The 14343-nt window shown below is 45.1% G+C and overlaps 1 protein-coding gene across 1 annotated transcript in view; it reads right to left on the bottom strand.

Annotated features, from left to right (window-relative positions):
- EPHA4 (EPH receptor A4) overlaps nucleotides 1-13867 on the bottom strand; it is a 104113-nt gene extending 90246 nt beyond the window's left edge. Inside the window, exons 1-3 of the mRNA XM_086618078.1 lie at nucleotides 13777-13867; nucleotides 12699-12766; nucleotides 7592-8255 (exon numbers count right to left, since the gene is read on the bottom strand). Of these exons, the coding sequence (XP_086474204.1) occupies nucleotides 7592-8255; nucleotides 12699-12766; nucleotides 13777-13867 (823 nt within the window). The remainder of the gene's footprint in view (nucleotides 1-7591; nucleotides 8256-12698; nucleotides 12767-13776) is intronic.
- Nucleotides 13868-14343: the final 476 nt, after the last annotated feature.

The raw sequence follows: 14343 nt of genomic DNA on the forward strand, positions 1-14343 counted from the left end.
GCTAGGACTAGACTGAATCTTCCCTCTGGCCTCATCTCAGCTGCAGACATCCTGTGTGCCTCTGGGAAAGCTACCTAGTCCTCCTCCCTCCATCCTCCAGCCACTGCAGCACAAGGGCATCCTTCCTCCTCCTCCTGCCCCAGAGCCCCACCTTTGCCCAGCCTGCGCAGTGCTGCCCCAGGCCCCCAGTACATACAAGGTCTGTTTCTGAGCACACCTCTTCCAGTGGGTTTGTACAGAAAAACGTAATGCTACAGATTCGTTCAGTGAGATTTAAACCCACCCATCTAAGGGGAAAAAGAAAAGTAGACCAAAGTGAGTTGTCTCTAGGCATCCATGACTAAATGAGCCAAAGCAAACACCAACTGTACAATATAGCTTCCCCCGCCGCCCCCAAACCTTAATAGCCCATCCATATTGTACTTTAAACAGCATGACCTCCCCTTCTGGGTGACTACTAAGACAAAAGCAAAGTTTTTGCACGTTCCTTTGTTGTTTTAAAGAGCCTTTCCTCCATTTAATTATGCCACCAGGTTTCACACTGCGCGGTTTACTACCCCTGTGAAATTACCTTCAAGTTAAACACTAATTGGACATCCAACAAAAACGAAAACCCCCCACAACCTTGTTTTTCCTTCTGGTTACTTATAGGATGCAGCCCCAACACGATCAGGGTCTCAATTTCATACCATTGATTTACAAAGACACAAAATGAAAAACAGTACTTTAAAGAAATACAGTAATTCATGTAGCATGTGTTCTAACTTATATCAATAAACCTTTCAACAAATCCGTTCTGAACAAGCTTGTGTTTTGGGAGCATTTAATGAGCCTCAGCTTTATTTCAAGCCAAAGGCAATTTTAAGTAAAGTTGAAATAAAGAAAAGTTAAAAAGAAAAGAAAGCCACTAAAACCCAAAATAAAATAAAATATGGGTTCTTGTGTAATCATGAGGCTTAAGAAAGCAGAACTTTTCCTCACAGATTATTTTCTTTTGATAAATAAAGACAGCAGTCCATTTGTACATGTTTACCCAAGTGCTACCAGCCCCTCTTCCCCTTTGCACTAAAGCTCATTTCTGCGGCCAGGCCAGCAAAGCGAAGGGCACTACACCAGCGCTGAGCAGGTCCTTGACCCAACACATAGAAAATACCAGAAAACGTAATGCTTTTTCATTCATGTGTGTCATGCATGCTTACAGTGCAGGGAGGTCCCACCTCCTGAAAACGGTCATCCCTGCAGTTGAGGATGTAGCTACGGAAGAACTTTGTGGTCACCAGTGAACATTTAGAGGAGACAACACCCAAGGGCCTGCAGCCCCCCTGGGCACGAGGAATGGCGCTCCCTGCACCGCCAGGCATCGATTCACAAAGGCGGCCAGGGCTTCAGAGGACAGCCCTTTCCCACATGCTGGCTTGAAGTGAGCAAGCAGGCTGCAGAGATTGGGGAAAGAGAGGAGACCTCGAGACCCAAGGAGCACGCTGTGCAAATATTACACTATCTCTTAAACAAAGAGATCAAAAAAATCAAAACAGAAACTATTCGCATAAAATCCAAATCTTTGAGCTCTGCATAAACAGAAGGAGATTTTGGCTGGCATTTCCAAAGGAAGCCCTTATCTCCTTTGTGAAATGGGGAAATGGGTGTGCTACTTTGCATGAGGGTGTATACAAAAGATGTAAATGAGGAATTCGCTACATGCAAAAGGCAAAAAGCACCGACAGCTGCCAATCCCCATTCACAGGGAGAGCTTCCTTAGTCTCCAGCAGGAGGAAAGAGAAGGGAACCAACATGTCTCCTTCCCAGGGAGGTGAAGCTGGCTCTGAATATTCATAAAATGGCCATTTAGTCATGGAAGTGTTAATTGTCTCTGATTCACAAAACTGTGTGACCTCACCTGCTCCCCACAACATATCAAAAGGATGTGGCATAATGGAATGAAACCAGATAAGGTATTTATCTCACAAGTTTGGGGGGGCTTTTGGATGCAGTCTCAAAAGACTGAAGTGTACTGCTGAGCATTTCTTTAATCACTTGTCACAAGCACAATAAAGACCAAGCTCAGCAGAGCATATTATTAGACAGATAATAACCCTCACCCAGCCAAGATCTAAATACTGAAGTCATCACACACAAGATGAGATGTCTGGAAAGTTTTGCGTTGGTTTGGTTTTGGTTTTTGTTTTGGGTTTGTTTTGGTTTTTTTAATAAAAAAAAACGAACACACACAAAAAAACAGAAGATGGTCTATGTGCCCTGCAAAAGACTACTCAGACCTGCCATGAAACTCATACCGCCACAACAGCTCATCTGGCTTCGATTCTGAGGACCGTGCTTTTTACTAGTAACACGCAGAGCAAGGACTAGATATTGCTCCCCTATGTACCAGCAGAAATTTTGTCAGGAATTCAGAAGGAAGCAATCCCAGCCCTTCTCCACGGGATACATGAAGGGACAAAAATGCTTGACAGTTGTAGCTTGACTTCTGAAAGGACCAGGGAGGAAGAAAGCAATACAGAGCCTGCAATGACATTTAAATGGAGATTTTGAAGTGCACCAGGTGGTACAAAAATCACAGAGGGAGCAACCCTTGGAAGATCTATTGAGCTACACGAGAACATAACCAAATCACTCCTTCAGCAGAGAAGAGAACCAACTAAATTTGGTTCAGACAGACTGTGTTTCAGTATTGCTCCCATGCTCCTCCTGGTAGCTTCCGTCTTCTCAGCTCCTTTGAAAACGTAACATGTTGAGTCTGTGCATTTTTTTTTTACCCCTCTGCCAAAAATAATCAACCTGAAAAAAATCCTTCTGAAATCTCAAAACTGTGCAGTCTTAGTCACCCTTCTGATTACCCTCTTAATGCAGACAGACTGTTTATCAGTGTTACTCTGACAAAAAAAGTTGTCTGACTACAATGGGAAAGTACACACAAATTACTTCACTTCCCCACCCCTACAAAACACACCATCTAAAAAAAAATCTTATCACAGAAAAAAAAAATAATTAGACTATACCCTTCTGATGTAAACTGAACTGCTGCACTCAATGATCACAGCCACTCTTCAAAGCCTCCGAGATAAAAAGAATCTTATCATTCAAATTATTACTTCTTAGGGATGCTCTTATCAAAGTTCGAAGGAAAATTCTAAAAACAGCAGTGATATGAAACCAGGACTGAGCCATATTTTAAATGACACTGGATTTTCTGCCAATTGGCCAATTCACAACTCAAAAAAGCAAGTGTAGATGAAGACAAAGCTGTTGGCTCTCATAACCTTTACAATATCACAGTAAAAATCTCAACTGTCTCACATATTTATACTAAATGGCAGGTCTAAAATTGAGATTTGTAATTTCACAGCATCAAAATCATCACAGATGGCTACAGTCTATTGCTTCTTTAATCTGTCTTTTCTCCCTTCCTGCTTGTTTTCCCTCTTCCTCCTTTGAGTTAAAGAGATATGCATTTTATCATAAGGAAATCATAACTGAATCCCAACCACATTATATTAATGTGTAACAAACCAATTTACATAACAATGATGCATACAAGCAAAGTTTAAAATTATTTTATGTCTCAACTTTGCCTTAAAGCACTAACTACCTTAGCCTTGAGATGTGCCACTAGTTGGGATAGTCATGTTCCATCAACAATATTCCACATTTATGCTCTCCTACATGGATAGCCATTAATGCAGGAAGTTTAGGGGAGAATAAATAGTAATAAGAAAAAAAAAAAAAACAGTAAGTTGAGGATTTTTAGCATCAAGTTTACAGCTACAAATTCAACTGTAAGCAAAGAATTAGTCCTCAGCTAATATTTCTACTCATCAGGATCAATTTTGTGGAACCCCTCCTGTGACACACCTGTGAAACTTCCCAAATAAATATGGATTAAATGCTTTGCTCCTTTCCTTTCCTGCCCTGTTTTTTTGCATACATCTCCATACACACACACGTATATGGATGTTCATTAAGACAATTATCACTAAAGTCAGCTGGAAAAAGACAGCAGTCAGAGAAAGGACATTTTTTTTGTCATCATATTCAAACACCTCCATACCACTGACACAATTTTTTTTTAAATCCTGTTCAAGGTCAGAGAGTCATTAACTCCCACTACAGGAACCACTTTAGATGTGAAGCAGCTTCCCATTATGCTTCCCACACATACATCAGAAATTAAGCAAAGGCAGCTCAAGGAAAAACATGTTATTTAAAAATCAGAAGGTTGAGCAAACTCAAAGCATCTTTTAGGGCAACGCAAGAGCCAGCTGGTCCATCCCAGCACCGCACGGCAGTGGGTAGGTCCCAGGAGAGGACAGGGAGCTCCGACATCTCCCATGGATCTCCCAACAAGTGCAAAGCCCCGATTCATTGGTCTAAACTATTTCTGCCCACTGAGCTTTTGTCAAGCATTTAAGATCTTAATCAATCCTAACTCTGACCCTAGGATCACAGGGAAAGATGGATGAGGAAACGGACAACCTTTGACCTTTCCTTGTATTTGTCCTGCCACAGTCAACCTATTGAAAAACAATTGAGGTGGAACCTGCTCAGAAACTCCAGTCCCAGTCCCGCACCCTTTTACAGCCTTTCCCAAATTCAAAATCTCTCCCCCACCTCCCAATCCTCTGAACCAAAGCCACAGGAATCCATCCTCCTCACTTCATCCTCCTCTTCCCCTCCAAAAACCTGCCAGAGCAGAACATGTGCTCAGCTATTAAGTTAAGTGAAGTAAGAAAAGGGGAAGCCTCATTCAGCAGTGTCAAAGGCCAAACTGCTTTAATGGCCTAACTGGAAATCAGAGAGCGATCTGTACAGTTCTGGTAAACTTCACGAATTCATGAAGACGAGCTTCCTGGTAAACCCTTCCATCTGAAGAACGGCAAATGTGAGAAAAGGAAACCACAAATAACCACCAACAAAACATGTTTAGCACTTTCAAATTACATGCTGGCTCAAATCCTCTCACAATGGTTAGTACAGGTCAACTTCACTCTGCAGAGCCCAAGAGACAGAACGTTTCTAACTCCTTTGCAAATATAGCATCACCTGATCTTCCTTTTACATGGGAAACAGCAAACTGGGTTTCTTGAACTCAAGTTCACATGGATGCAGCTGAGACCTGGTAAGTAAGCTGACGTTTGTCCCCAAGGCCTGGTCCAACACCACAAAAATAGATTAAAAAGCATCCCAGTATCACCACTGCCCACCAGCAAAAGCTCAGGAGATTTCTCTTGAACAACACCGGATTTCTTCGGCAATTAGCTCATCACGTCTGGGCCACTGATGCCAAAAAACAGTAGATCTGTGTCAGAGTGATCCAGTTATGACCTAATAGGCGTTTAGGAGAAGGTGGAATAATCTCCATTCAATAAACAAGATGCTTTTTTCCCTCCTGTTGTGGTTTTAACTCAGCTGGGAACCAAACACCAGGCAGCCGCTCACTCACCCTCACCCACCCCTGCGGGATGGGAGAGAGAATCGGGGGGGTAAAGGCAAGGGGACTCATGGGTTGAGGTAAGAACCATTTAATCATTGAAATAAAATATAAAATAATTGCAATAGTAATTAATAAGAATGGAATATACAGACAAGCAATGTGCAGTGCAATTGCTTGCCACCCACTGACTAATGCACAGTCTGTCCTCAGCTAGCGATGCCAGAGGGGAGAAATCCCGAAACTGCAATCCCGGAAGAGAGAGTGCAAACTTCCCGATCAACTCCCATTGAGTGGCATGTCACATGGTATGGAATATCCCATTGGTTAGTTTGGGTCCATTGCTCTAGCTATGCTCCCTCCCAGCTTCTTGTGCACCTACGCACTGGCAAAACATGGGAAATTGGAAAAGTCCTTCATTTCTTAGCAACAACTACAAACATCAGTGTATTGACAACATTATTCTCATACCAAGTCCCATACTAAACCCAAAACACAGTGCTATTCGAGCTACTAGAAAGAAAACTATCCCAGCCAAAAACAGGACACCCCCATTCACCTCCTGCTCTCACAACCCAGGCTATAGAGGCATCAAGAAGCTTTGCCCAGAAGTTATGGAGCTATTAGAAAGCAACAGCATCTCCCCAGCAGCAGTCAGTACCACTGCCACAGGTCCACATTTAACAATACACCGGTTTTCAAATTTCCATTTCACAAGATTCAAAAAAAAAAACCAATACAAACACACAAAACCAAGCAAACAACACACAAACAACCCAAAACCAGAGTAATTTGCCCCAGACAGGATGCCCTATCATCATGCTGCTCATCTTTCTGTTCTCTCTACAGCCCATGGTAATTTTGTTGCCAGTATGGCGCACTTAGGTTTTTTCCCTATAGCAAAACCAGTAGAAATTAAGGCTAAAGTTTCTACTTAAAGCTTCTTTCCTGACAAGCTTAACTTCAATGCACAATAACGAACTTGATATTGACTGTAAATTATCATTTAAAAGAAATCAAGCAGGACATTCAAAAGACACAGTTCTCTTAGGAGTCTAGCACAAAAGCAGTCAGTTACTTGCTTTGGGCTACCTTGTTCTCAGTCTCAAGATGAAAAAAATGACCTAGTGAAAAACACACCAAGAAGATGAGAAGTAAAGCCATTTGCCTCCAAAGAGCCTTTTCCAAAAACACGGCTCCAAATCCACTAAGGAGCTGAGCACCTTCAATTCAGCACCCAGCAAAACTAAGCCCACTGACCTGTGCAAGAATCCATTTAAGTCTGATCTTAATTTATGCTTACATGAGCAAGAGTTCAGAAGCTGATGCTACAGATATTTTATTTATAAATTCCCTTCTCTGCTTTCCTAACCTTTTACAACTTCTTTTTCCAGAAAGGAGAGGTGAATAGAACATAGGTATTGAGGTTTTTTTCTTTTTAGGATAATCTGCCTTTTATACAAACTTTAATCCCCAATTCTGCAGCACACAGGATGGTGTGTGTGGGAGGGTGGGGTGGAGACTTTTAGCATTTCTAAGAGTATCCTAGCACCTCTATTATTAAGCTGACAATAGAGACCCTCTGAGAAATGAAAATATTTAACAAAGGCAGCAGTGTCAAATATCAAAGGGTATTTAGTGCTAAAAATTTGCAACAAGTAAAACACCAAAGACTTCCCCTTCCCAAAGTGGGAAAGTAATCCAGCTAAAATTCCTCTTCCCCCCCACCCCGACTGGTTCTTAGTCCACCGTATTATCCAAAGCAGACTTCGCCAGAATTTCCTGTGCTTAACAAAGTTCACTTCAGATAAAGCTTGAAAGCTTTGTCTCTTTAAACGACGGTAGCTCGACTGCACTGTTTTGCAGTCATTCACATTTTGGTGACTATTGTGAGCCAATTCAAGTTGAGGCGCCTGCTAGAAAATGTGTTTCGCCTTCTGCCTGCTATGGCAGTATCGTTTGTTTTGCATTCTGTAATTCTTAGCCTTGCCACCTGGAGCTATTGGACTTCTTCATTAAACCCCTCTGTCCCACCGCATCCCGCAGGGGCTGCTAATTACTGGCTTTACTGCATTTACTCTCATCTCCGATTCAATTATGCATTCAACTAAGCCCTAATGAAGAGTACAATATGGCTCATCCTACCTTGGCATTCACCATTACGTTCTTCATAGCCAGCATTGCACAGACAGTTGCCAATGGGCACCAGCCATTCGCCATCTGCCCCACAGTACATTTTTGGCACATCCTTCTCTTCCGAGTTGTTGACGCAAGAGCCGCGAACCTCCACCAGCGAGGACGTATCAGCCCCAGTAATGGTGTCTGGAAACTGTGCCAGGTTTCGAACTGTCAACGGGCACTTCTTATAGAAGACACGAACAGACACCAAAGCAATGCAGGCACCGACATCCTGAAAAGCCAAGTAAAACCCTTTCTTGCTGAGTGGTCCCACGTCCCGTATCTCTGTGTTCAGCTTCATGATCCTGTCACCAATGTCCACCTGGGTGAAGCTCTCATCAGCAGCGATGGTGTCGATCTTGGCAAACTGGCTCTCTCGAATAAAACGCTCCTTATCGTTGTTTGATTCATAGTAATAAAGGTTGAAAGTCTCTTTGCAAGTTCCCATGACACCTGGCAGGCTGTTGCAGTCTCTTAGAGTGAACTTGATTTCGATGTATACCCTTTGAGCCCCCTCACGGGGAATCCAATCAGTTCGTAGCCAATTATTCTGACTGGGCTCCATCACATTGCAGACTTGATAGGTGCGGATCGGAGTGTTCTTCTCATCCATAATGCTTACTTCCTCCCACTGCAAAGAGGAAAAGGCGGAGAAAAATAGATCAATATTAAAAGGAACAACAGAGCTTCACAGAAATGTAATCTACGCTTCCACAATTAGCATGGGGATTGTATTTTTTCCACTACAGGAAAACAAACAAAAATCAAACCGCAGTAGGTCAAGTCATGTTCAGGACCTCAACTACTTGAACATTAAAAGACAAATCCGTTCAGGAGAAACGAGCCCCAAATCATGTAACACCTCAAGGAGCAAGCATGTATTTTAAAGGCTCTCTGAACTAATCCAAGAACACTACTATAGACTGACCATGTTTATTTGCACTACAGCTCAGTTCACAGGAGCCTGCCTACATCAGGGCTACACACAGCACTTTACTCATAGTACACCACTGCCACTACGGTGTTTCCCCTGCGGCAGACGAGGCAGGTAACGCCTGGACCCCACCTTGTACATGGGAATATCAAACAGCAAGATCGTGTGACTTAGTCACACAAAAGCACAGAGCAGAGAGAGTAACAACCACGTTTCTAGCATCACTACTACGTATTTCAAGTATTACTGTGCCACCTCTTACTATTTCTCTAAGCTGCCAACTACTTTCCTGGGCTAGCAATATCCCAGCACACTCTGCAAATAGTATTTACTTTGGAGCTGGGCAGAAATAGCTGTCTACGGAGAACTGGGTCCTTGACTTAGGTGGCACTTAACAGGTAAGGAGACAACACCATCAGTCTACCAGTAGCACTGCCATAACTTTGCTGTCGAAACAAAGTTTCGTATTAGTGGGACGGTGGGAAAAGGAGGAACATTATACATCTTGTCCTAGAGGAAGTGTCAGGAAATAGTTATATTCGTATTCTCAAAAACCCCAAAAACTTAGCAGAGAGGGTAAGTGCTGAAAGATCAGAGTAGCAGGAAGCTTCAAAACTCTTGCACCTCTCAAATCAAGTTCAGGCATCTTCAGAAGTACCAAACTAACAGGCAAGATAATTATTAGACAACCACCATACATGCAATCCAAACAAGGCACAGAAAGAAGAGATTTGGCCCTAATTCAGTAGGTTCAGCATGATGAACTTAGAAAAGGAAACAGAACCAACAGTTTACAAAAAAACACAACCACTCCCAAAAAAAACCTCAAACACACAAACCAACCAATCCCAAAACCAAAACATTTTAAGGATTATCATAGACAGAAGAAAGCTTATCACAGTGCTCTCCTGGCAGGGAGAGAGGGGGAAGTAGAGGTATTAGGGAGAGATATCTCTCCAGCACAAACTCCATAGTGCTTCAGTATCAGAAAAATCTTTCTTAAAAAAAATAATATATTAGATGATGATATACTGTCTGAGTTTGCAGGCGATACAATGAAGCATATAAAATTATCCTGGAAAACAGCAGTAACTTTAAAGATACTTCCCAGAGGTGCTTTTCAGAACTACTGAAGCCATGGCTTTGATAAACAGAAGCCTTCTTAACGTTAAGGGGCTTCTTGTATAATATCCTGCATTCTTCTCACAAGGATTGCTCTTATGCAAGTGATTTTTGCTTAAAAAGATTCCAGCTTAGCTGAATCCGTTTAGAGAATGACAGTAGTTAGCACCATGAGTCACTAGGAGCAGAAAGAATAATATTTTATTTGCTGCCTACAGATAACTGCAAATTAAAACGAAGGAAGGGAGAAATCAATACTCAGCATGTCACTCCTTTTTACAGAAAAGGAAAAAATAAATCTTAAAAAGTCATCTATCAATGTAAAGTGTAACATGGTGTTAGTAAGAAGACAGAGTTGTTTAATTTACAGCTGCCACTGAGCTAGTTTACTGTTACAATATTGTCTTTATGATCCATCACTTTCCATTCTGCTTATCTTCAGGCTGTCTACACTACCTATGTTGTGTGTGGTACAAGAGAAAGGAAGAAGCAGAGGGAAATAATACTTGTTGATGGGATTTCCTTTAGTGCATTTACACAATGGAGGATGCTGCTAGAGGATTCAATAAAGAGACCACTGAGGTCAACAGACAGACTGCAACTAAAATCAGCAAGTTTTGGATCAGGTTCTCAACACACCCCTGTCTCCCAACAAACACGCAAATATATAGAGCTAGGTTTCTTATTTCATAAACACACGTGTACAAAACAAACTTAAGTGCCTTTTACTGCCACAGCTGAAAATAAGCTCCAAATTTCCAGCCACCATAAATGATTTGTAACTCTAAGTATGTGGTCAAAGCTGCAACTTTTTGCTTTCAAGCTGAAAATAACTTTTATAATTCAACTCTTCCCACCGTTTAATGATGCAGAGTAAAACATTCTGGGCACAAAACCTGCTTTTCAACTGTGAAATGCAAGAGTAAATCATTAATTACATTTATAATGCAATTCATTAATTCCTCCAGGGCTACTATATATTTGATTACTGCTAGGCACTGCTAAATGACTACATTTATCTCCAGCCCTTCTTATCCACACAACCCTCACACCTCAGTAACTGTGTGGTATAGATCTAGAAAAATACCTTTTTTAATAGATGAAAAGGTACACACAGTTAAAGAAAAACTAACACTGAAGGACAGAATCTTCTCAGGAAGATAGAGGAGTTCATTTCTGCTGCTTGAAATAAATCTGCAGCATATGAAGTTAAAATAAATGCTTTCCAAGCACTGTATCTCAGAGACAGACCATGTACTCTTAAATTTTTCACTACTGGCTTAAAAATAGAACACACGTATGTAGGTTTAGTGAAACGAGTCACGTCCACAATAAGAGCACACATTTCCCTCTCAAGCTTGCATGGTGCTTTCAGAGAAAACATGGGAAAAAAGGGGGAATCCAACCGCCATTAATAATATACAGCTGTCCTCTGACCATCAATTCTACCACTGACTTATTAAAACTTGTATTTTAGGTCCTCTTTTAATATACATCGTAGATATCCCTTGGAGAGCCGTATGAAAGACCTCATCTCATTATCTGACCTTTCCAGGGAACAGGATTAACAAGGAAGTCTGACTCTCCCCGAGATAGAGCTGTACCTTTCCACACTGTCAAAAGATGAGGGCAATTGCCTGCAACCAGCGGTGAATGTACCCAGCCGGTGCTGCCAGAGGCCTGCCAATCACTTCCCCAGGCTTTGAAAAACCGAGTTTTGGGGACAGCACAGTGTGCTCAGGCAGAGCACAAGCCAGGACTGTAGTCAAGTTCACCCAGACCAACAATGGGGGAGCAAAACAATCCCCCATTCTCTCATGTTATGGTTATTCAGAGCTTATGCATAATGCATCACCCGCCAACACAACCTCAGATTCCTTCCACTCACTGCTGTTTCCTTAGCTCTGCTTCTTCTAATTACAAGTGGGAACACAGACAAAAAAGTAAATTTGTAGGTTTCTTGAAGAATCCAATGCTTTGTTGTGCACATGTCCTGATCTTTCAGCACTTTTATTTTTCAATCAGTTTGACTTAGTTACTTCTGCTTAAGCATACTAAGCTGCTTTACTCATTTAATATTAAAAGGATTTGAGGTGGGTTTTTTTTTTATATTAATGTTTAGCGTGCATTGCTGGCATTTTTCTTAAACTATTCACATCAAGAAAGAAAAAGCCTTTCTAATTGATTATTAAAAAAAAAAAAAAAAAAGAGAGATCCCCTGAAAGACAGCCTCCACCAGATCCCACCAACTGCAAAGTCCAGCATTCTCAGGAGTTTCCCACAGGGCACTCTGCAGGATGGGGCGCAGATGAGGGAGCAGCAAGGTGCCCATGCACTAACACAAAGCTAAATTAGCAGGGATACCTTGCCTGCAGCTCACTAAGCAAAGCGGCTCTATGCCCCAGCGACGGATGTGTAAATCTCTTAATGCCATCACATCACCATCGGGCAGTGAATTCAAGCAATCTGCTCTTACAATTGTCTCTTTGAGAAGTAAGTAAAAAAGGATCCCCAAGGAATCACCGTCGAGCACTGGGTGCTTCAGTTTTTCTGTTCAGAGACCAAAACGTATGATGTTTACACTCAGAAATAGGACCACTGTCCCATCACACCAAGAGGTCTATCTTGTATATTGATCCCTACTCCTTCATCCAGAAATAGTCCCAGCCGAGACCGCCCATAGATATATATATAATAATTACAGTCAAGAATACCAGTTCAGTCACCAGATCACGTTTCTCGTTGGTATTTCAGTTTCAAATAGGCATCTAAGCCCATGCCTCAGCCAATCTCCTAATTCTGAAACCTCTTTTCTGCCCTTTTGGTTTCCACTTCTTCCATGACAGAACTATCCAAAGGGAGTATAGAGTTTCTCCAACAAAGAGTAATTCACTCGGTAAGCCGGGGAAGAAATCTGACCTCCTCACCACAATCAACAATAATCGAGCCATTAGGACTCTCTGAAAGTTACTAATCACCCCCTTTACCCTTTTGATCAGATAGCGGTTTAAAACTTACCCCTCCTTCCAGGGGACTTGCTATCCACCCCAGTTCTCCCTGAACCGATCTGGAATCCAGCAAGGTAACTGCAGAAAGGTACAAATAAAATAGATTAAATTCCAGCTGCCAAAAGGCAGTATTAAAATAAGTCGTTTACCTGAGCGTTTCCATATGTGTGGAGCACGATCGCACCCACTTTCGACTTGAAGTTAAACGTTATTTCTGACTGCGCCAATACCTTAAAGAACCCGAAACTCTGTTTTAGAGCTGAGGAATCGCACGTTCGATCCTCCGCGCGCTGAAGCCGCTCACAGGGCGCGGAGCGAACAGCGAATTCCCCCGACACATCTGGCAGAAGGCACCGAAGGAGCTGCTACTTTAGAGGAGAAAGCGGCGGCGTGTGCCGGCCAGCCGGCAAACGGCAGCTCCCGCAGCGCAGCGCTGGGGAAGCCGCGTTTTCCGTCGTCTGGTACGGGCGCAACCGCACCTTGGCGGGGAGCGGAAAACTGTTACTTATTGGGACCTCAGGAGCTCGCCCAGATCCCGGCCAGGAGCGGGGCCGGGCACCGAGAGATCTCGCGGGGACCCCCCGCTGGGTCGGCGCCCCTCGCCAGCCCGGCTACACCGCGGGACGGCCGCGGGCTTCCCATACGGAACCGCCGCCGAACCGTCTCGCAGGACGGGCTGCGGCGCGGCCCCAGGGAACGGCGCGGAGCTGCCAAAAGCTCCCGGGAGAACCGGTTTAATGAGCCGCCCTCCCGGCTCGGGCCGTCCCGGCGCGGCGGCGCCGCTCGCGGGAGCTCCGCATCCCCGCGGGCCAGCCCGGCCGAGGGACCGGCGGTGGCGCGGAGGGACGCGCGGGGCCGGCGGGGGCCGCTCCGCCCCGCGACACCTGTGCGACCGCCGCGGGCGGCCCCGCGAAGCGCCGCTCGGGCGGGCCGGCTGCCGCCGAACGCCCGGCCGCCAGCCGGGGCAGCGCGGTCCCGGCGGCCAGGGCACCGTCGCGCGCCGCCCGCCCCGGGGCACCGAACTTTCCCCGGTAGCGCCCCGCCGGGGGAACGCGGAGCCCGGCCGCGGGACGCGCGTGGCGCCTCACCTTCGTTGGCGGGATAGACCCGGGAGCCGGTGACGGCCCCGCAGACGCCGACGAGGAGCGAGAGGAAGGCGCAGAACGGGACCCCGGCCATGCCGCCGCCGCTCCGGCCGCTCTATCCCAGTGGAATAACTGCCTACATGGGGCGCGCGGCCGGCGATAGACATTGCCAAAGGGGCGGGGCGCCGCCTGCCCGTCAGAACTCGCCACCAATCGCCGCCCGCTCCGCGTCGCCCCCCCCCGCCCCGGCCCACCCCCGCCGCTCGGCGGCGCGGAGCAGGGAGCGGGGAGCGGAGCCGGGCGCTGCGACCAGCGGCGGACTGAGGGGAGCGCTGCCCCGAGCTGGCAGAGCGCAGAGAGCGGCCGCCGTCCCGCCGGGAGGAGGGCGCTTCGCGGGGGTCTTTAACATTAACAGTGTCCGAACGCAAAAAATTGACAGCAAAAGGAAAAACAGAAAAGCAAAAAGAATAAGTTAGGACCAGCCTTCGCGCTCTGCCCCGGCGCGGCGGAGCGCCGGGGGGAGCCGCAGATGGACCTTTCCCCGCGCCGAGCCGGGGCGGCCCGGGGTGC

The sequence above is a fragment of the Tauraco erythrolophus genome, chromosome 11, assembly GCF_009769465.1.
Source record: "Tauraco erythrolophus isolate bTauEry1 chromosome 11, bTauEry1.pri, whole genome shotgun sequence".
Lineage (NCBI taxonomy): Eukaryota > Metazoa > Chordata > Aves > Musophagiformes > Musophagidae > Tauraco > Tauraco erythrolophus.